The sequence below is a fragment of the Oryctolagus cuniculus genome, chromosome 18 (genome assembly GCF_051225735.1).
Source record: "Oryctolagus cuniculus isolate XC-2025 breed Fujian yellow rabbit chromosome 18, ASM5122573v1, whole genome shotgun sequence".
Classification (NCBI taxonomy): Eukaryota; Metazoa; Chordata; class Mammalia; order Lagomorpha; family Leporidae; genus Oryctolagus; species Oryctolagus cuniculus.
In genome coordinates, this window is record NC_142884.1 from 75,821,374 (window position 1) to 75,842,883 (window position 21,510).

The window sequence follows — 21,510 nt, forward strand, 5'->3', positions numbered from 1 at the left end:
GTCCCTGCCGTGGGTCCCTCATTAGCTGCCCATTAATGTGCATGACTTAGAAATTGGCCACTGGGCTGTGAAATTCCAGGCAAGGAGGAAAACCTCTTAAATCGGAGAGACTTTGATATCCACCCTCTGCCGGCACCCCCGGGGCGGTGACCTTTCCCAAGCTGTGGAGGGCACCCTGTGGGGGCCCATCTGCAGTGGGCGGGCGGGTGGCCACCCCCGGCTCAGCCCAGCTCTGCCAGGCCGGCAGCAGCGCTGGGCAGAAGACCCGGGATACACAAAGGTGCACCTGTGGGGCCTGGTGGAGGCGGCACGGCCAAGGCTTAGTGGGGCTCCCAGCCGGGGGCCACCCATCCCAGACCTCCCCAGAGAAGGCGGCGGAGGACAGGCTGGGGGCTCTATGGCAGAGGGGCTGGAACTCACTTCCCCACACCCCTTAGGGTGTGGACAGTGACCGAGACACTGGTGGCACCGGTGGGGAGAGCCCACGCACGGAGGGAGGGCTGTGCGTCAGCCGTCAGTGACAAGACAGAAGCACCGGTCCCAGGCGCTCCCTGCTTCTGGGCTTCCTTTGGCCCAGGTGGGTCTTCTGGGGCAGCGTTCCAGCCCCCCAGGAGCTCCTCGACCTACGGGCGCCAGCCCCGTCCCCGGCTTTGGACTCCACTGGCCTGAGGGGGCAGGCCCTAACGCCCCCTCAAGAATCCACCGTGCTGTGAGCGTAAGCCCAGGTCACCGCTGTTCGGAGCGGGCATGGTCCCCAGCGGGCCGCTCTGTGCCTTGCCCCCCCCCCCCCCGGAAGCTTAATAAACGCCAGTGCAGCAGGAGCTGCGGCAGCTCACCTGGGACCCACGGGACACGAGCACCTGACGGCGGCCCCACACGGTCCACTCTGCACGAGCTCAGCGTAGGAGCCCGAGATGGCCGGGGACCTGGGCCACCCAGGGGAGCCCTCCTGTCACCGGGGTGTCCCCATCACAGGGCCCAGTGGCATCACCGCAGCAGACAGCAGCAGGCCGGAGCGACGTGTGTGAAGGTGCAGGCAGGGCCGCGTGCCGCGGGCTCTGGGTGGCCTCTGGCAGCTGGGAAAGCGAGGAATCCGAGCTCCCCTGGGGCTCCCAGAGGGCATGAGCACACTGACGCCCGACTCAGCCCCGGGACGACGACTCTGCACCCCCCACTTCCAGAGCCGTGGCGCACACACGTGTTGCCCTAACCCCCATGTGCGCAGACTTGTGAGTCCTGCCCTGTGGCTCCCCTGGGCCTGCAGGTGACTGCCCAGGGCACAGGCCTTGCCAGGTCCCACCGGCCCCTCCCTCTCTCTCGAGGGGCTGGTTCTCCAGCGTCGCCGTCACGAGCCCCCGAGTGCAGGTGAAGGCAGGAAGGCATCTAAAGCCTGGGGGTGACAGGAAGTGCTCTCAAAACCACGGTCAAGTTCACTCTCGTCCTGCCCCCTGGGGGGGGGGAGCCTGTCAGCAGCCACGGCCCTGACCCCTTGGTCCAAACTCACACACTGGCCTGTGCAGCCAGCCTCTCCCAGCCTGCACCGCCCCCCCCCCTTCAGCCCTCCGACACCGTCCCACCCGGTGGCTTTACGCAGTCACGGCGCCTTGCAACACCCCGCTATGTGATTCCAGAACACGCATCGCCCCTTCCCCCAGCCCCTGGCAACTGCTAACCTACTTCCTGTCTCTAGGGACGTGCTCAGCCTACACACCTACAAAGGGGAGCACGCAAGACGAAGCCTTTCACATCCGGCTTCTTGCACTCGGGCCAGCGTTTTAAAAGCGCATGCACACGGCGGCACGGGGCACGAGTTCACTCCTCTGCGCAGGGAGGCGCAGGCCAGTCACCCAGGCTGGACCTGTGAACTGTGACACCAGCAGCCCAGCTACGACGGGCACCCACAGGGTTCTGTCGGAACGCCTGGAGGTGTTCGTCCGGAGGCGGATGCTTGATTGCCTGGAATCTGCCACGGGGAGCTCTGAAAACAGCCTCCCAGGCCCATCCCAAGGGAGAGATGCCGTGAATCTGGGGCGAGCCCTAAGACCTATTTCTTACCTTCCCCGCAAACGAGAGCACACGAAACCGTACCGAGCTGACGTCCGCTTCAGCGGGAGGCACCGGCCGGAACCGCCACTCACACTTCACTGTGTGGAGGATGCTGACCGGGGAGCCCTCGCCGCTCCATTCTGTGGCCAGGACGTCGACCCCTAAGTAACTCCCATGACTTTCAGAGAGGGTGCATCCTCCACCTGCCGTGGGGCCGGACCTGGGGGCTGGGCACGCTGCCTGGAACCTCACCGGCTCCCAGAGGCGCGTGCCCGGCCGGGGGCCAGTGCGGTCACTGCTGGGGCAGCGTACCAGGCGCAGCCAAAGGTTTTCAGAGCCACTGTGCACCGGACCTGCTCCCAGGTGAACAGGGGACGGACAACTGCGCACGCAGAGAGCAGCAGACACGGGGATCCTGGACAGGGGCAAAGGGCACCGCAGAAGCCGCCGTGTGCATCTCCCTCGGCACACAGCGTCCGGAAGCCTCCCCAGCGCGGCCCCGCGGCGGCTGCTTTTCCATGCTGTCTTCATAGACTTGCCTTCGCCACCAGCTGTCCTGCTCTGCCCTTCCCCTGCCTCGGCCTGGACACTGCCTCTCTCCCCAGACCCACGTGGCCCCCGGTCACCAGCACTGGGGCCTGAGCAGTGTCCAGGAACGCACGTACTCTGGGTGTAGACCAGCTGTTTGACAGCACGAGGACAAAGCTGGTGGTGACCACAAGTGTGCGCAGACAGCGAGCTGCAGAGCCGGCCAGAAACCCTCCGGTGGGCGCAACAGCAGAGACGCGCCCTGTGTGGACTCCAAGTCCCCAAGCAGACAGGCAGACACAAGGCCGCGCTGCCGCTGGGGACCTGATCCCCAGCTCAGAGCTCCTGGGTCTGGAACTTCAACCCACACCACACCCCTGCCGGGCCAGGACCCCATTATGGTGAAAGCCAAAACACTGATTCACACAGAGAAGGTTATTTCTTTCATTCAGCAGTTTGCCAACACTAAAACTGGGGAGGTCTTACGTAATTGAGATTTTAGGCTTCTCTTAAAAGCTCGGCCATCCAACACAGGGCCCTGGGTGCTAGAGGCTCCCAGCGCACCACCCGTCGCTGTCCCATGACACCCCGGTGACCCTGGCTGTGAGCGCTGGACGGTGACTGCGCCCGGGAGAGGCCTGGCAGGGAGACAAGAGTCCCGGTTCCTCATCCACAAGAGGAGAAGTGGCACCGGGACCACGGCCTCGTGCCGGGACACGCAGGCTGCCTGGCGGACACCACACACGGGCACTTCGGGGCTGCTGATTCCGCGCCGGGCAGCGGGCGCTTCCGGGGTCCTCAGTGAACGAGGGCAGGGAGCACAAGGCTTCCTCAGACAGCGCCTCCCAGGTCCCGCACGCAACAGCAGCTGGCAGCCAGGTAAACCTGCGAGTCGCCCACCTGAGCTGCCCGGGACGCGAGGTCCCCAGTGGGAGGCGGGGCCTCAGGGCGCCTCCCTCTGCCCACGAGCAGCCGTAGTCAGCACCCACTCTCCTTCCAGGCGGGGCCGTGCCGGGGGGGCTGGGCATGTGGCCGGCGTGCAGGGAGCACACACTCTCCTTCCAGGCAGGGCCGTGCCGTGCGGGCTGGGCGTGTGGCCGGTGTGCAGGGAGCACCCACTCTCCTTCCAGGCGGGGCCGTGCCGTGGGGGCTGGGCATGTGGCCGGCGTGCAGGGAGCACACACTCTCCTTCCAGGCAGGGCCGTGCCGTGGGGGCTGGGCGTGTGGCCGGCGTGCAGGGAGCACACACTCTCCTTCCAGGCGGGGCCGTGCCGTGGGGGCTGGGCGTGTGGCTGGCGTGCAGGGGGCACACACTCGGGTCAGGCCGCCTCGGCGGGGCCAGGGCTCCTCAGCTCCCACACCTGACGCATGGCAACCAAGGACAGGGGGAACCTGACGTCACCGAGATGAGTCTTCAGGCTTCCGAGGATACCGCGGGGAGACTGAAAGGACAACCCACGGCGTGACAGAAACTACTCACATGTCAGGCACCTGATACGGGACAGGGACCAGGGACAAAGAGTTCCGACAGCTCCGTAATCAAAAGATGAATGACACAACTCAGGGATGGGCAAAGGCTCTGAACGGCCGCTTCTCCACAGGAGACAGGCAGACGGCCGGAGACACAGGAAGAAACGGCCGCCATCATTACTGCTGAGGGCGCGGCGAGCTGCAACCATTCGACCCCCGCTGGGGGGCAGCACTGGGCACCGGCCAGGATGTGCCATGACCAGCTCTGGCGCACAGCTGGCAAACCGCACACCAACGCGGCTGCTGTGGGAAAGCCCGGCGACTCCTCAGAGGGCGTTCCCAGATGTGCGGGCACGGCCCGAGCTCACGGAAAATGCCTCGTATCCTTTAGTTCCATTTTCCCGCGGACTTCCTGGACCACCCTCATCTACTTGGCAGAAATTAAAAGCTAACGTTCACACAAGACCTCGCCCACAGCCATCACAAACCGAGACCGGCTCCCACGTGTGCACAGCCGGGTCACACGTGCCACGCCCGGGGGCCCGGGAGGTGCTGAGCTGGGCGCGGCATCAGCTGCAAAGGACCACGCGTTGCAGGGGCCCCTGAGCGGACACGGCCAGGACAGGCAGATGCAGACTCACAAGGCAGGGACGCGAGGGCAGCGGGAGGGGAGGGCGGGGTAGACGAAAACCTGCCACCCGATGAACACAGGAAAACCACTCAGCTGTATGCTTTAAAATGGAGAATTTTATGGTATGTGAATTTTATCTCAATAAAAAAGGGACAGGCTGGTTCAGAACTCATTCCAGGTTGTCATCAAAGAGAAAAGCAGGAGGTGGAAAAGACCCCAGCGCAGGCCCGTCAGTGTCACACAGGGGATGCCGTCTTCACCCACAACGGTGAAATCAAGATCCCCAATTACAAAACATGATGGCAGTGGACAGTTATAAAAATAAAGCGAAGGTCTATGTTTCCGATTTGTGCAGGTTTCCTCAAACCAGTCTGTCGCTCATCCAAAAGGAGATCATGGAATCTGTGTTCTTCCGCGACGACGTAATAGTAAAAACCTGCATTCCACTGACACAAAAAATAGCTTTGCTTCCAAATAGCACAAGTCTTTAAAGTGACTTTTCCCCAACAATAAATATAGAAAACAGCCATTAACAAGCAGACTTCAGCTTGGTCAGGGCGTGCCGCCGGTCCGGAAGTGCGTCTTTCCCCTCAGGCGGGCAGCGCGGCCGCCTCGGCAGCTCCCCCGGGTCTTTGGTGCTCACAGCTGCCCGGCGTGAAGCCACCTGAGGCTGAGCCATGGAGTCCCTCCGGCTGGGCCGAGCATCACAGGACGGGGGGGCTCATTCGGCACGGCCGCTGGAGCCCTGCACGGAGGCGGCCCTCACAGCTGCACCTGCCCATGGCGGCTCGCATGGTCAGTCTCTGGTCACACCGACGGGGTCTTCGGGGGGTGCACCTGCTGCATGAGCTGGGGGCGCTTCACCCTGGGCTTCCTCCGCTTCGGCCTGCTCTTGGCCTTGTTGATCTGTACCACAAAGAAGGCCAGGACCACCATGGCTCCCAGGAAGGCGAAGACAGGAATGGTCTGACCCACTTCCTGGTTATAGCGGCCAGGCATGATCCCTGCAAGAGGACAGCCAGTGAGCGACCCGTGTAATGACCCACAGCTCTGCCACCTCGCTGGGCGAGCCGAGACTCATGAGAAACTAAGCGCTGGCTAATTTCATGAGCTGGGCCCGCGGGACACAGCTGTTTGAAACCTCAGCAACAGGACACAGGCCACCAACGGAGAGAGCAGGTGACAGGACAGGATCTGCTTCCCGTGCAGGAGGACACAGCAGGGCCTCTGCCCTGGCCCAGGCTCACCCCAGACAGACGCAGACCCTCCGCCAGAGAAGAGCAACACGACAGGGCTGTGAGGGGCTTTCTGGCTCTCGGTGAGTAGAAGCGAGGCCTCCCCCAGTCTGTCAGTCATGGCGTGCTGGGGTCCTACCAGCTGGGGTGGGAGGCAGCACCTTCCACAGATGGCAGCTGTGGCTGGAAACCCGGCATGGCACGGAAGGACCCCGGGGTCGGAATGTCAGCAGACGGCAGCCGAGCAACACCGAGGGTTCCGCAATTCACACCCGTCAGGCACCCCGTGACCTACGGCAAGGCCCCACCTGGGGCTGGGGTACCCCTTTCTCGCTCAGTCTCTGGCCAATTCCTGGAATCTGGAGAAGCCCCTCCGGAGCTGTCAACTCCCCAGAGAGCACGAGTTTGCCCACACTCTGCGGGAGTGACCGGGACCCACTGCCCCAAGCAGGCGAGGGGAACCTGTCCCACCTGCTGTCTGCAGAGCAGAAGTGCCCCACGAGACACACAAGCCCCAGCCCCGGGCAATCCCAGCCCGGCAGCAGGACAGATCGGGATGAGACCTCAGGGGACAAGCTGGCCTCTGCCACCCAGAACCAGCAGCCGACAGGCAGTCCCCCGTGGTACACAGCAGGAGCGCACCCTCCAGAGCTCTGCTAACACTCAGCCAGCCCAAGAGGAGTTCAAGTCGGAAAGCCTGTGCAGACTTTTCCAAGCAAAACAACAAAGTCTGCAGCTTTGGGGCCTGCTCTTGGCCTCGTTGATCTGCACCACAAGGACAGCTCCAACCTCTACGGCTCCCAGGAAGGCAGAGACTCCTGGGGAGTGAGGGAGGCTACATGAAGAGGACTCAGCCTGACGCTGCCTCATAATGATCCCCTCAGAACTCACCTCCAGGAATGTCCCAGGCACCACTTTCTCCGGGGGACAGGGGTCGCACTTGAGGGCGACTCGATCGGAAGTTGGGTAACACCACTTTGTCCAGGTCGATGGACAGCAGCTTCTGATGCTTCCAGAGATTACTTCAGGAAAACGGATGAAACACAGCACACATGAGCAGCTCTAACAGCCTGGAGGCGTTTCCTGACGCGGAACCGCGGAACCAACAGTCCTCCAAAACCGGAGACTTCTGAACACCAACATGCACCACACCGGAAATCCACACTGACCTCGTGTGACCCTTGTAGCCAAAACTTAGACGCGCAGAAGACACTGTACAAAGGACTTTCCAGTCTCACGCGGAGGTGCTGACGCGACACACGTGAGCTTCATGTTGAGACGTGGGGGCCCGTCCCTACGCTGTCTCATGAAGGATGTACTAATACTCTAAATCTGCAAGCACTCAAGCCGGGGGGACTTCCGGTCCCAGACAGAGGGATCCGGCGAGAGATGCGAGGTGGTTTCCCTGCGCATCTCTCGGAAGCCGGTGCAGCACCCAGAGTGACCACTTCCAGCTCCAGAGCAAGCTTCCCGCCCGCCCAGGAGACTGTCCCATCCCAGGAGCTGTCTGCTCTGCTGGCGCTGCTTCTTCTTCTTCAATGTATTTATCTGACTGAGAGGTAAAATTACAGCCAGAGAGAGGGGAACACAGAGAGAGTCTTCCATTTGCTGGTTCACTCCCCAAATGGCCGCCATGGCCAGAGCTGGGCTGGTCCAAAGCCAGGAGCCAGGAGCTTCTTCCAGGTCTCCCATGTGGATCAGGGGCCCAGGGACTTGCTCCACCTTCCACTGCTTCCCAGGGAGCTGGACTGCAAGTGGAACAGCCAGTGCTCGAACCAGCACCCATATGGGATGCTGGCACTGCAGGCGGAAGCTTAGCCCACTACGCCACAGCACCAGCCCCTTTGTCGGCTTCTAATAATGCCACCGTGAGCCTGGTGGGTGCCTGAGGCTGGAAACATCTCGCAGCCCGAGAGACCCCTCCGGCGAGCCTCTGAAGAGCTGAAACCTTCAGACTCGGGCTGTGCAGCGCGGCCCCCGAGCAGCTGCTGATGAGCAAGCACGGAGCTACACAGCAGGGAAGGGCCGGTGGGGTGAGGGGCAACATCGTCTTGTCCCGAAGGAAGCCCCGGCACAGGGCGAGCACGACAGGCACGGGGAGCGACGGGGGCAGAGGGCGTGGAGCACACTTCATCAGTGACCTCAGGCCCACGCAGTCAGAACTGAGGGCACGGAGGGCGTGGACACCTTCTGCAGTGCCAAGAACAAATGGAAAACCTGTGACTGTTGTGGCTTGCAACTGAAGGAAAATGAGATGTTTGCAAATTACGAATTCCCTGTCTTTGTTGCTCATCCGCCTGGAAACAGCTGGCCTGTGCCGTTCCTCTGGCTGTGTGCAAAGGCCCGGCCTGTCTGCTCTCAGGGGAAGCTCGATGGCGGGCTGGTGCCCGCCAGGCCTGCGAGAGGCTCGCCAGGCAGGAAGCAGGGGACCACAGACGTCCCAGCTGAGGACAACGCGGGGGACGACCGGGGCCTGCTCTGTCTCCCACGACTGAACTCTACATTTCAGGGTCAATCGGCCTGGAAGTCAGACCCACGCACTAACCACAGTCAGTGACACTGAGGCTCTCTGGCTGCAGCAGAACCACGTGGGCTGTCTCCTCACTCCAGCAGGGACTCCCTGCACCTCGGCTTTAAGCACCCGCGACGGCGCACCCTGGAGAAGCAGCCACGGCGACAGCACACCACGTGTGCTCAGAGAGGACCCGCAGCCGGGGGTCCTCCCAGGCTGTGATGGTCACTGCAGGACACCCAGCACCACCAAGAGACCGGGGACGGGCCTCCATTACACACTGAAGCAGACATGCCCCAGCCCTGCTGAGGGCGTGTGGCGCTGTCTCAGGCTTTTCGGGAGATTCACGACTGTCCGCGGGCCGAGCGTGATCCGCTGAGAGCCGGCAGTGCGCTAAGGAAAAGGGATTACAGACAGCAGCTGAAAATCCATTTCCAGGAGCCGCCCGTCACCCACCGGGGGGCCAGCTCAGCCTCTGATGGATTATCTGATGTGGGCAGGGAGGCACCAGAGGACACGCTATTCGCTCCTCAGAGTCCTCTCAGCACTGTGGCCGGCGACAGCACGGCTCCTGGACCGTGAGCAAACGCCGCCCAGAGTAAGAACTGCTGACGGTGGCTGCCGTACAACGCTTGGATTGCAGGCTAGGATAACAATGGGTTATAAATAAGCAGGATGCAAAAATGGAGACTTATCAGGAATTTCTAAATGACGGAATGTTAATGGGAATGGAAAAGTACTCATCAGCTGAAGGTTCAGGAGGAAACATGATAAGACAGCATTCCCGCCCTATCATCGCCTGTCTCTGCAGAGCATATTCTAAGTGCAGACCAATGTCCCCGCTGGAGCACTGGGACTGTCTGTCTACGATGCACAGTACAGCAGAGCCACCTGCGATGCCTTCCCTGCTTACTGCACAGAAGGCAAGCCTTCCGTCCCCGACCCCACGCTGCTGGCCACACCAGCCCCAGCCATTGTGGACCCACGTACAGTGGGCGGCTTAGAGATGGGGAGGAAAAGGTGGCCGGCAGGGACTTCTCCAGAGGGGGATGGAGGCTGACAGTCCCGACAGCTGTCCCTGGGACACCCAGCCCGTGACTCAACACAGCAGACCCCAGCACCCTACTCGGGAGGTGCCCCTTCTCTCGTATTGTCCTGCTCAGGCAGAGCTGCCCAGAGAAGGCCCTGTGGGGACTGAGCTACTCGTGCAGGCCACGGAGAGGAGCGGCAGGCGTGACTCAAACTGAGGCCACGGAAAGGAAAGGACAGTCAGTGCGTGAGAGCCGCTGGCAGAGCGGCACCTCCGGGCACTACCGGACACGACAGACGGAGGCCAGCAACGCCGTGGCAGGAAGTGACTGGCACAGAGCACCCTTCCTGGCCAGGCCACGCCAGCAGTCACACCTACTCAGAGCACTCTCAGCCAAGGGGCAACAGAGAAAGCCCCCGTCTGCATTTTCTCACTGGCATCTCACGGACGAGCACAGCGGCCCAGGGCAGCCCTCCCCGCTCCGAGCCAAGAACCGGAGCTTCTGCCAAGGGAGCTTCCAGCAAGCGTCAGCCACAGCTCACCTCCAACAAAAGGCCCGTTTTACAAAGCTCTGCTCTGCACAGGACACCACCAGGGAGCTCACTGCCAAAGCTCCGCATGGGGTTGTACTAGGAAACGATCAGCAGATCTGAGGACTTCGTTATGACACCACAAAATTGCATTCGCTCCCTATCACAGGAGGGGACTCGTCGGCCTGCGCAGGAGTGGGCGTGAGGCGGGCACTGACCTGGGCGCCGTCTCATTCAAAGGCTGTGGCTTGGCCCAAGACAAGTGTGGACAAGCCGGCAGAGGACGAGGTTTCGGGTCTCCCAAATGGGCCTCGAGCACTTTGGAGTACCGATGAAGATGGTTTCCTGTGGCGGGAGCAGAGGCAGACAAAGCAGAGTGTCACTACCACGCCACGCAGGAGGGCCTCCTTCCGCCTGCTGAGCTGCCAGCTGGGTGCGTGCGCTGCAGGGGCCACAGCGCCTGCTTCCTGCCAGACCACTGCCCTACCTCACAGCGGCCACACTGTGCACGACTGGCCACTGCCACACAGCCGGCCACCCCAAGGACGCTAATTCTACATACAGGCTTCGTGCAGACACCCTCCTCCCCGAAAATATTTCATTCTCTGACCACAAAATCCTGCACTTTGGAAACTTTTTATACTTCTGAGGTCTGTCCCGCCCAATGCGGCCTCCGGCCACACGTGGTTACCGAGCCCTCCCTGACAGGTCACATTTCAAACTCAGGTTTTGCTGCATGGGCTGAAGTGTGTATTACAGTGACTTCACCTGTGGCTCGCGGTAGTTTTCCTGGGACTCCTGGTCCACTCCAGGAGGACCCTGGGAGCCCAGTCCGCGCCATCACAGTCCTTCCCACGTGACCCGAGCCGACCCTGAACTTCTCTCAGGAAACACCGATTCTCACAGGACTCCCCAGCCTGCTGCCTCGGACCTCGTGTGTGCTCTCAACACCTGGTGATTCTCCCTCATCTGTGAGGGGCGGACTGGGGGGGGGGGGCAGGGGACAACGCCTGCATGGGGGGGCTGCGCCCCTGTCCCTAGGGGACTCTGGGAGAGCCCTCCGCAGGGCAGAGCCCCTGCACGCTCGTCCACTTGCAGGGGCGGGGGAGAACAGGCAGCCGCACAAGCCAAAGGGCTCCATTCGCAGGCAAGCGTGGCAATGCCCCAGCACCCCTCTGGCTGGTTCCGGTCACCACGAGACATCGTGTGGCCTACTCACCTTCCATCCTCTCTGGAGGAGCCGTGCCGGCTCCGCTGGGGGGACGATGCCGGTTCCCCGAGTGACTGAGGCTGGGCGGGGTCACCCCGTAGGACGTGTACTGAAGGAGCGCGTCCAGGAGCCAAAAGCAGTCTGCACAACAACAAGCATGCCGTTTAGGAATTCCCTTTCGTGAGAATGAAAACTGCAGGAACACAGAAGCTAGCTAGCTCCCACAGGAGGGGGACTGCGGTTCACAAGTCGGAAGTTTGCGTCAAGGCAAACCCAACACATTGCTGATTGCCCTGATTCACGTGAAACCCACAGCCCCACGGTCAGTGCCCCACCCGCTCCGCTCAGCACAGGTGGGCACGACAACTCGGGCTTCACTGCAGGCCTCCGGGCTCCAGGCCGGTCAGCCCCACTGGACACTGGGCTGGGCCAACGGCTCGAGCACTACACACGGCTCTGGGCCCTGCGTGGGCAAGGACAGAATGGAACCTGATGAGGGAAGAATGGCCTCAGAACAGAGGCTCCAGACCAACAGGAGAGGGGCCTGGGGAACCACAGCTCTGCCAGGGCCCAGAGACGCTCCCGGGGAGAAGCACCGCACGCGCACCACGGGGCCGCACGGGGGAGCCTCTTCACTGGCCGTCTGACCACCCTGGCAGGAAGGCACAGCACGGCCAGCTCTCTCTTGGGGATCCCTCAGAACGCAAATGTTGGGCATCACAGCTCCCATTCCAAGAGCCACATATATGGACCCTTCCCATACTGGATTGTGCTTAAACCTGGAAATTCTGTTTCCATACTGCCCCTTCCCGGACTGACTCACGCCAAGTCCATGAACACCAACTTGAACTAGATGAGATCATTAAAAGAAAAAAATGCCACAAAGTACCATTCTCCTTCAAAGGGCACTTCTGGGGGCCAGCACCGTGGTACAGCAGGTTAAGCCGCTGCCTTCAATGCTGGCGTCCCAGATGAGTGCCAGTTCAAGTCCTGGCTGCTCCACTTCTGATCCAGGTCTCTGGTAATGCACCTGGGAAAGTGGTGAAAGATGATCCACATACTTGGGCCCCTGCCACCCACATGGGAGACCTAGATGGAATTCCAGGCTCCTGGCTTTGGCCTGGCCCAGCCCTGGCCATTGCAGCCATTTGGGGAGTGAACAAGCAGATGGAAGATTCTCTCACTGTCTCTCTCTTCCTCCCTCCCTGCCTCCCTGTAACTCTGACTTTCAAATACATAAATTTCTGGCCAAGCACGCACACTCCCCGAAATATCCTAAAAGCAGTCCCTGTCATTTGAAATTTAAGGATGCAACAGTCTTTTCAGGGGTGTGAAATTTTACTAAAAACTCTTCCAGGAGGGCTCGGGCCTTAAAAGACAATCTCCGTGACTTCAACCCTCACTTTCGATTTTGAAAAAACCAGTCACATCCCAAGGACTCACATAAATGCCTGGAATTCAATCAACTTCAGCTCAAACTCCAAGAGAGGCTGGAACACAACTCCTGAGATGTGTCCTGTTCTCCCCAGCAGGCCAGCACGCGGGCTGCCAACACCAGGGGGAGGCCCAGGCAGGCAGAGACTCGCTGTCCACCGGATCTTGTCATCGTCTTACCAGGTACAACTTGTAACACTTGCACCGCTCACTGCGGGCTTTAAACACTGGGTCTCAGCTCAAACTCCCTAATCCCGAGGGAGCTCGGAGATGGTGAGCAGAGGGGGGTGGCCGTGTCCGCTCTGTGCCCCTCCCTGAGGAGGGCCCACAACAGCCCTGACTCCGTGACTGTGGAGAGCCCAGGTGAGGCCCGCACGCAGCACAGCTGGGGAGACGGGCCCAGCCCCAGCAGGGCAGAGCCCAGGCCGCAAGAAGGGGCTCTCTGTGGAAACGCAGGTGATGCTGGCCGTGCTGCCCGGGGGGCAGTGAGGAGGGCCACGGCTGCTGGAGAAGCCCAGGGCTTCTGCTGTAGGTATCCCCTCAAACGTCCCAAGCCATCAAAGCGGCCAGAGCCCCCGTCCCTGGCTGCTGGGAGTGGGTGCTCATTCACTGACCAGTACTGGACCAGGGCACTTCCAGGAACTAGGGCGGGGACTCGTGCGCCCGTCTCCCGTGGGCCCGTCTGCCTTCCGTACCCTTCTGCCGATGGCTGTCGTCCAGGCAGTTGGAGTCTCCGTAGAGCACGATCCGGCCTCCGCCCTCGGCTGGAATCTGATACAGTCCCAAAATGGGGACATTTTCAACAACTGCTGTTTCTTGCTTTAAAACTTCCAATCCTAAATCAACACAGCAAAACCAGCAATGAGTTTTGTCACATTATTTTCCAGCTGTCATTAGAGATTTTATCTAGGTAATAAAAAACATAGGCAAAAGCTAATACTCAGTCAAAATGTGCAAACTTTTAGGGCAGGAAAACAATGTCTTAGATGCCACCAACCAATCTGCGTCTTCGCAAAATTCGGAGAAGCGTGCAGTTCTACACGTACCCACTTTCCTTCATTACTTGAAATGGTGGCAGGCAGCAGCTACAAGCCTGCGGGTGTTACTTTTCCCGTTTATTCCACCAAACAAAAGCAATTCTTGTCCCACCTCATATGCTATACACACTGTCTACACAAAAGGAAGCCAGTCAGTATCTCTACAGAGAGAGCTGTATATACTGAGAAGCAGGTGTGCATTTTATTATTAAACACCAGGGCAAATCGTGTGTGTGTGTGTGTGTGTGTGTGTATTTATATTTATTTACTTATTTTTTTTAAAGAGGCAGACAGTCTCCTATCCACTGGTTCGTTCCTCAAAATGCCTGCAATGGTCCCAGGCCAGGGACCAAAGCCAAGAGCTGGGAACTCCACCCAGGTCTCCCACATAGGTGGTAGGAACCCAATCACTTGAGCCAGCACTGCTGTGTCCCAGAGACCACATTAACAGTAGCAGGAAGCTGGAATCGGGAGCTGGAACCAGATATCAAACCAGGAACTCCAATGTGGGACGAGTGTGCCTTACCCACTACTATAACTGATTCACTTACCTGAAAGGCAGAGCTACAGTGAGAGGTTTTCCCTCTGCTGGTTCACTCCCCAGATGGCAGCAACGGCCAGAGCTGGGCCAGACTGGAGCCAGGGGCCAGGAGCTTCCTCCCGGTCTCCCAGGCGGGTGCAGGGCCCAAGCACTTGGGCCATCCTCCACTGCCCTCCCAGACCACAGCAGAGAGCTGGACTGGAAGAGGAGCAACCAGGACTAGAACCCAGCGCCCCAACCAGGTCTAGAACCTGGGGTGCCGGCATCACAAACGGAAGATTAGCCAAGTGAGCCACGGCACTGGCCTCTACAACATATTGAAAATCTTTATGCAACAAGCAGAGACAGCGGGAAGCCAAAGGCAGGGGTACCATCCCTTACCTTGGTCCTTCAGGGTCTGTGTTATCACTATGCCCTCCTCTGGGAACTTGGCGATGCTGCAGCCTGAGGCGTAGTACACTGGAAGAGAGTGGCTCAAGGTCTCAGGCCCCACGCCCCCAGCACCCTCTCCAACAGCGACTCAGCCACCCACACGCACGCTCGCCATCACGTGTCCCACTGACACTGCTGGGACCCACTTAAAATCGAAGAGAGAAGGGAGGGTGAGCAGGGCTCCCGGGTGGATTTTCCAGGTCGGAACAGAGCTCCACCAGCCCTGGGCCGGGCCTGCAGCAGCAGTGCTAAACAAGTCGCGCTGCGGGCCGGGTGAGCTGCCCAGGCCTGCTCCACCAAGACCCAGGAGCAGCTTCCCACACACAACTTCCCCAAGGGGTCCCTCTCTGGGAACGCTCAGTGTGCACTCTTACAGGTCAGTGCTAAAATAAAGAATGCTGAGGGCACACAGCATCAGAGTAGTTCTGAACATTCTGCCTAGTCCCTTCCAGCTTCCCTGGAGGCCACACTGTTCTCTGAAACTCAGCTGAGAGGCGGAGCTGGCTTCACCCACCCGCTCTGGGCACCCCCCCGCCACTGCAGCACAACCCCAAGCCTTACTGTCGTGGTTTGCCAAGGCGAACTCCCCTTCATACAGGCCGTCGCTGAAGCCCATGTTCCACACAGACAGCAGCTCATTCAGAGCCGGGATGTTGGCTCCTCCAGTGTCTGGCATCCACCACTGCCTGCAAAAGCGACAGCAGGCACAGGGGATCACCACCCCCACCACCCCCCACAGCAGGCACAGGGGATCACCACCCCCCACGGCAGGCACAGGGGATCACCACCCCCACAGCAGGCACAGGGGATCACCACCCCCCACGGCAGGCACAGGGGATCACCACCCCCCACGGCAGGCACAGGGGATCACCACCCCCACAGCAGGCACAGGGGATCACCACCCCCTACGGCAGGCACCGGGAATCACCACCCCCCACCACCCCCCACGGCAGGCATCGGGAATCACCACCCCCCACCACTCCCCACAGCAGGCACAGGGGATCACCACCCCCCACGGCAGGCACAGGGGATCACCACCCCCCACAGCAGGCACGGGGAATCATCACCCCCCACCACCCCCCACAGCAGGCACAGGGGATCACCACCCCCCACGGCAGGCACGGGGAATCAGCACCCCCCACCACCCCCCACAGCAGGCACAGGGGATCACCACCCCCCACGGCAGGCACGGGGAATCAGCACCCCCCACCACCCCCCACAGCACGCATCGGGAATCACCACCCCCCACCACCCCCCACGGCAGGCACAGGGGATCACCACCCCCCATGGCAGGCACGGGGATCACCACCCCCCACGGCAGGCATGGGGAATCACCACCCCCCACCACCCCCCATGGCAGGCACGGGGGATCAGCACCCCCCACAGCAGGCACGGGGAATCACCACCCCCCACCACCCCCCACGGCAGGCACGAGGGATCAGCATCCCCCACAGCAGGCACGGGGGATCAGCACCCCCCACATGCACTGCGTCTTCCCGGGGTCCAGGCCACACAACTGACGCCACGGTCAGGCTGTGGAATACTGCAACCCTGCACGGATACGATGCAGGCGATTTATTTCATGAAATGAAAATGGGTCCTTCCCCGCCGTGGACCACTAGGAACGGTTAGTCCAGCCCTGGCCACAGACAGTGCGGGCAGACGAGAAAGAAGCTCACAAAATCTAAGCCCCAGACTTGACAGCACTGGGAGTCCCTGCTCATGGCCAGGTTACTGGAAGCTGTCGGGGGAGAGACGACAAAGGCTCTCACGCAGGATCGAGGCAACGTGTGTGCTACCCCGCAGCCCCCAGAGCGCCCCCAGGGGCAGAGCTGCTCTAGCCAAGCCTGAGCGGCCTCTGCTGCGCAGAAAAACCACAGATCAGGGCCCGCGGACAGGCGCTCCCTGAAGTCCGTGGAAACCAGAACTTGGTTCTCCAGAAGTCACACTGCTTATCCAAACACCGACTCGTATCAGCACCTTGTGTTTTCATCGTAGAACTTGACTTTCCTCATGACCGAGGTGTTGTACCAGTCACTGAAGACGACGAGCGAAAGGCCATTGTCCACGTCCCTCCTCAGCTTGGCGATCTCCTCGGGGAAGTACTCCTCCTCGCTGTCCACCATCAGCAGGGTGCCTGGCGGACACAGCGCCACACCCTGAGGGGAGTCGCCTCCGCACATGGCTGTCACGCAGCACACACACGGAGCTGCACGCACACGGCTGTCACGCAACACGCACACGGAGCTGCACGCACACGGCTGTCACACAGCACGCACACGGAGCTGCACGCACACAGCTGTCACGCAGCACGCACACGGAGCTGCACGCACACGGCTGTCACGCAGCACGCACACGGAGCTGCACGCACACGGCTGTCACGCAGCATGCACACGGAGCTGCACGCACACGGCTGTCACGCAACACACACACAGCTGTCACGTAGCACGCACACGGAGCTGCACGCATACGGCTGTCACACAGCATGCACACGGAGCTGCACGCACATGGCTGTCACACAGCACACACACGGAGCTGCACGCACATGGCTGTCACACAGCACGCACACAGAGCTGCATGCATACAGCTGTCACGCAACTTGCACACGGAGCTGCACGCATACGGCTGTCACACAGCACGCACACAGAGCTGCACGCACACGGCTGTCACACAGCACGCACACGGAGATGCATGCACACGGCTGTCACACAGCACACACACGGAGCTTCATGCACACGGCTGTCACACAGCACACACACGGAGCTTCACGCACATGGCTGTCACACAGCACACACACGGAGCTGCACGCACATGGCTGTCACACAGCACACACACGGAGCTGCATGCACACGGCTGTCACACAGCACACACATGGAGCTTCACGCACACGGCTGTCACACAGCACACACATAGTTGTCACACAGCACGCACACGGAGATGCACGCACACGGCTGTCACACAGCACACACACAGTTGTCACACAGCATGCACACGGTGCTGCGGGGAGGCCCGTGGCTCAGTCCACCGATGCCTCAGGTTTGCCCTGTGAACCCTGTTCTACCACTAATGGGGGACAAAAACAAAAGATCGGAGCCCAACAACACACGGGGGCCAACGACGTGTGGATTTCAGTTTTCACTTGTGTGTCTGACATAAAGGTTTTTCAGAAGGAATGAAGCAGAACTCCATTTAATTAAAAAAGCAGTGCAAACGCCCACCCATCCCTGCCAGCTCGCATTTCAGGTGACTGCCAGCCACCAGCAATGAAGGGCCATGTGTCGTTCTGTGTCTGCTTCGTCCCCTTCTCAAACGTTCAACACCCCACTCCAGTGCAAGGGCACTTACCATACTGACTGGCGTCGAAACACGTGAAGGGGGAGCCGAGAACCTCCACGAAGTAGCCCATACTCCTCAGATGCTGGTACATGTCCCTGAAGTTGGTGTGCACGTGGTCACCATTCCTGAGAAGCAGAGAGCCACAGCAGCAGAATGACCGATCCTGCCTGGCCCCAGAGGCCCGCCTGCCCGGCTGCGGGTCTGCACCGGGGCGGCTCGGCTGTTCTAGAGGAGCACAGGCACCGGTGGAGGAGGCCGGCCTTTGCAGCCCTCATCCTCCAGGCTGACAAGAGGGCTTCCTGTGCACAGCACGCCCAGGGAGGGGATAAACTGACAGGGAAATGCAGCCAAGCACAGCTTTCTTTCTTATTATTATTATTATTATTTTTTGACAGGCAGAGTGGACAGTGAGAGAGAGAGACAGAGAGAAAGGTCTTCCTTTGCCGTTGGTTCACCCTCCAATGGCTGCTGCAGCCGGTGCACCGCGCTGATCCGAAGGCAGGAGCCAGGTGCTTCTCCTGGTCTCCCATGGGGTACAGGGCCCAAGCACTTGGGCCATCCTCCACTGCACTCCCGGGCCACAGCAGAGAGCTGGCCTGGAAGAGGGGCAACCGGGACAGAATCCGGCGCCCCGACCGGGACTAGAACCCGGTGTGCCGGCGCCGCAAGGTGGAGGATTAGCCTAGTGAGCCGCGCGCCGGCTGCCAAGCACAGGTTTCCGAAGCGCAGAGGCAGCACATTAGCAGTGCTTTCTTGTAAACTGCTGGCAACCATCTGCACCGACAAATGAGCTTGGCCCACGGTGTGGGAATGCAGACGCTGGGACGACAGCACACTGCTGACATCACCGCGCGGATGGTGTTTCCACTCTCCGCCTCAGGAGCATGCCCGCCTTCTACTGCACTCGGACAACGATCTACCCCAACGCCCCCGGGAGAGCCCAGGCGCCTGCCTCCCCCACTGCCCCGCAACTCAGAGCCCGTCCTCGGCAGCCTGACTCCACGTGCTCCCCTGCTCTGTCTGCCAACTACCCTGTCTTTTTTTCTTTTAAGATTTTATTTATTTATTTGAAAGTCAGAGTTACAGAGAGGAGTGAAGGGCAGAGAGAATGACTCTTTGGTTCACTCCCCAAGTAGCTGCAACAGCTGGGGCCAAAGCCAGGAGCTTCTTCCGGTCTCCCATGTGGGTGCAGGGGCCAAGGACTGGGGTCATCATTTGCTACTTTCCCAGGCACATCAGCAGGGAGCTGGATTGGAAGAGGAGCAGCTGGAACGTGACCCAGTGCCCATGTGAGATGCAAGCGCTTCAGATGGCAGCTTAACTGGCTCCACCACAGTGCTGGCACCACCTCTACTTCCTGTCTGCCTATCTCTGGACACACTTTCCTCAATCCACTTTCCAGAGACAGCTCATTATAAAAGGCAAATCTAAGGGCGAGCATTGTGGCGTAGTGGGTAAACGCTGCCTACAGTGCCAGCATCCCATATGGGTGCCAATTCAATCCTGGCTCTCCGCTTCTGATCCAGCTCTGCTGTGGCCTGGGAAAGAAGTAAAGGATAGCCAAGTCCTTGGGCCCCTGCCCCCACGTGGGAGACCTGGAAGACGCTCCTGGCTCCTGGTTTTGGATCGGCACAGCTCTGGCTGTTGCAGCTATCTGGGGAATGAACCAGCAGATAGAAGACCTCTCTCTCTCTGCCTCTCTGTAACTCTGCCTTTCAAACAAATAAATAAAATCTTAAAAAAAAAAAATGAGGCAAATCTGACCCTAAGTACCCTGGTCAGATGGTCCAATGCCTCCCTTTACCCCACTTTCAGTGTGGCGTGGACTGGGGGCTGGTCCAGGTGTCCTGAGAAGACAGGAACAGGAAAGGTGTGAGGGCTGGGGAGGGGAGCTCTGGATCCTGCAGGGTCACCTGGGGCACCCAGTGGGTGTGGCCACGTCAGGAAGTCTGAAGCAAACTGTGACAGTTTACATCTTCAGAAGACGCTGCTGCATGGGGAATGGGACTTGGAGGGAGTGAGACGCATCAGGAGGCACTCGGGGGAGAGCAGGTGATGGCCTGCACAGGGGAAGCAGACGCGGGCAGACGCAGTCCGACGTGGGGATAGATCGGATCTGCTGACTGACTCATGGACAAGCAGGGGAAAAGGGGCAACTGAGGATGCCCAATCATCCAGTTACACGCGTCAGTTTCAGAGGACAGGGGTGAGGGTGCCCTAGGAGCAAACACACGCCTGGAAGATGGAGGGGTCACGGAAGTCCAGGTTCAGCAAGAAGCCAAGAGTGTCACTTCCCCTAGGGCAGCAGGAACGTGGAAGCCCCCAGCCTGCCCGCCCCGCGCAGGGATTGTGCAGCGGGCCAGCGTCCGAGCGTGGCGGCTGCTTACCAGTCTAAAGGGTCGTTCTTCATGCGCAGGTTATCCCTGGGGAAGTAGCCGGGCGGGTAGCGGAGGTTGTGGTACTGATCCCACAGTACCCTCTTGCTCCGAGGGGGAGTAGGGATGATCTTCACCTTGATTGGGAGCTTAACCGTTGAAGTATGTTCCGCACCATTTTTTGACTTAAAATTTTAAAAAAAAGAAAGAAAAAAAATCTGAAATGCACCCCTTTCTCAGAAAAAACTTGCAGCTTTCCAGGTTTTGAAGGATCATTTCTATTTAACATAAATAATTTGAACACAAGAATTTCCAGTAACAGCAAATGAAACAATAGAAGGTAAATGTGTCCCAATACATTTTCATTCACACTCTTTAAGGAGTTTAAGTGGGTTAGAGCTCCGGCCTGCAACGCCCTCACCCCACATGGATGCTGGTTTGAGACCCGGCTGCTCCACTTCCAATCCAGCTCCCTGCTAATGCACCTGGGAAGGCAGCAGAGGCTGGCCCACGTGGTTGGGCCCCTGCACCCACGTGGAAGACCCAGAAGAAGCTCCTGGCTTCAGACAACCTCAGTTCCAGGGATTGCGGCCATCTGGGGAGTGAACCAGTGGATGGAAGACCTCTCTCTCTCTCTGTCTCTCCCTCTCTTGTCTCTCCCTCTGTCTCTACCTCTCTCTGTCTCTGCCTCTCTCTGTCTCTACCTCTCTGTCTCTCCCTCTGTCTCTGCCTCTCTCTGTCTCTACCTCTCTCTCTACCTACCTCTCTCTCTGTCTCTCCCTCTCTATATATAACTCTTTTAATAAATAGAATAAATCTTAAAAAAAAGTTTAAGACTTAAAATTTAAGATCCCCTGTTCCTAAGAACTACTGGAGGCACACAGGAGTAATTCCACGTTTCCTTTTAGACAATGTGTATTTTTGGTGGACTCATTCTGAGACTAAGATCTGGTCCATGAGAGTCCTCCGGGGCCAGCAGTGCGGTCGGTGGGTGAAATGCCAGCATCCCACAAGAGCACTGGTTCCCACCCGGGATGCCCTGCGTCTGCTCCAGCTCCTACTGTGCCAGGGGAAGCAGCAGCAGACCACCCGAGTGCTAGGCCTCTGCCCCTGTCCAGGAGCACAGACTGGAGTTCCTGACCCCCGGCTTCACCCTGGCTCAG

At 59.8% G+C, this 21,510-nt stretch overlaps 1 protein-coding gene across 6 annotated transcripts in view; it reads right to left on the reverse strand.

Annotated features, from left to right (window-relative positions):
* Window positions 1-4,771: 4,771 nt before the first annotated feature.
* The window catches only part of MBTPS1 (membrane bound transcription factor peptidase, site 1), a 67,121-nt gene continuing 50,382 nt past the window's right edge, over window positions 4,772-21,510 (reverse strand). For all 6 annotated transcript variants that reach the window (XM_051847327.3, XM_070062808.2, XM_089319035.1 and 3 more), the window contains 10 exons: window positions 20,360-20,532; window positions 17,982-18,097; window positions 16,617-16,773; window positions 15,198-15,322; window positions 14,586-14,663; window positions 13,322-13,462; window positions 11,202-11,333; window positions 10,201-10,327; window positions 6,802-6,932; window positions 4,772-5,679 (listed from right to left, as the gene is read on the reverse strand). In XM_051847327.3, the coding sequence (XP_051703287.3) occupies window positions 5,483-5,679; window positions 6,802-6,932; window positions 10,201-10,327; window positions 11,202-11,333; window positions 13,322-13,462; window positions 14,586-14,663; window positions 15,198-15,322; window positions 16,617-16,773; window positions 17,982-18,097; window positions 20,360-20,532 (1,377 nt within the window). In that variant the 3' untranslated portion in view covers window positions 4,772-5,482. The remainder of the gene's footprint in view (window positions 5,680-6,801; window positions 6,933-10,200; window positions 10,328-11,201; window positions 11,334-13,321; window positions 13,463-14,585; window positions 14,664-15,197; window positions 15,323-16,616; window positions 16,774-17,981; window positions 18,098-20,359; window positions 20,533-21,510) is intronic.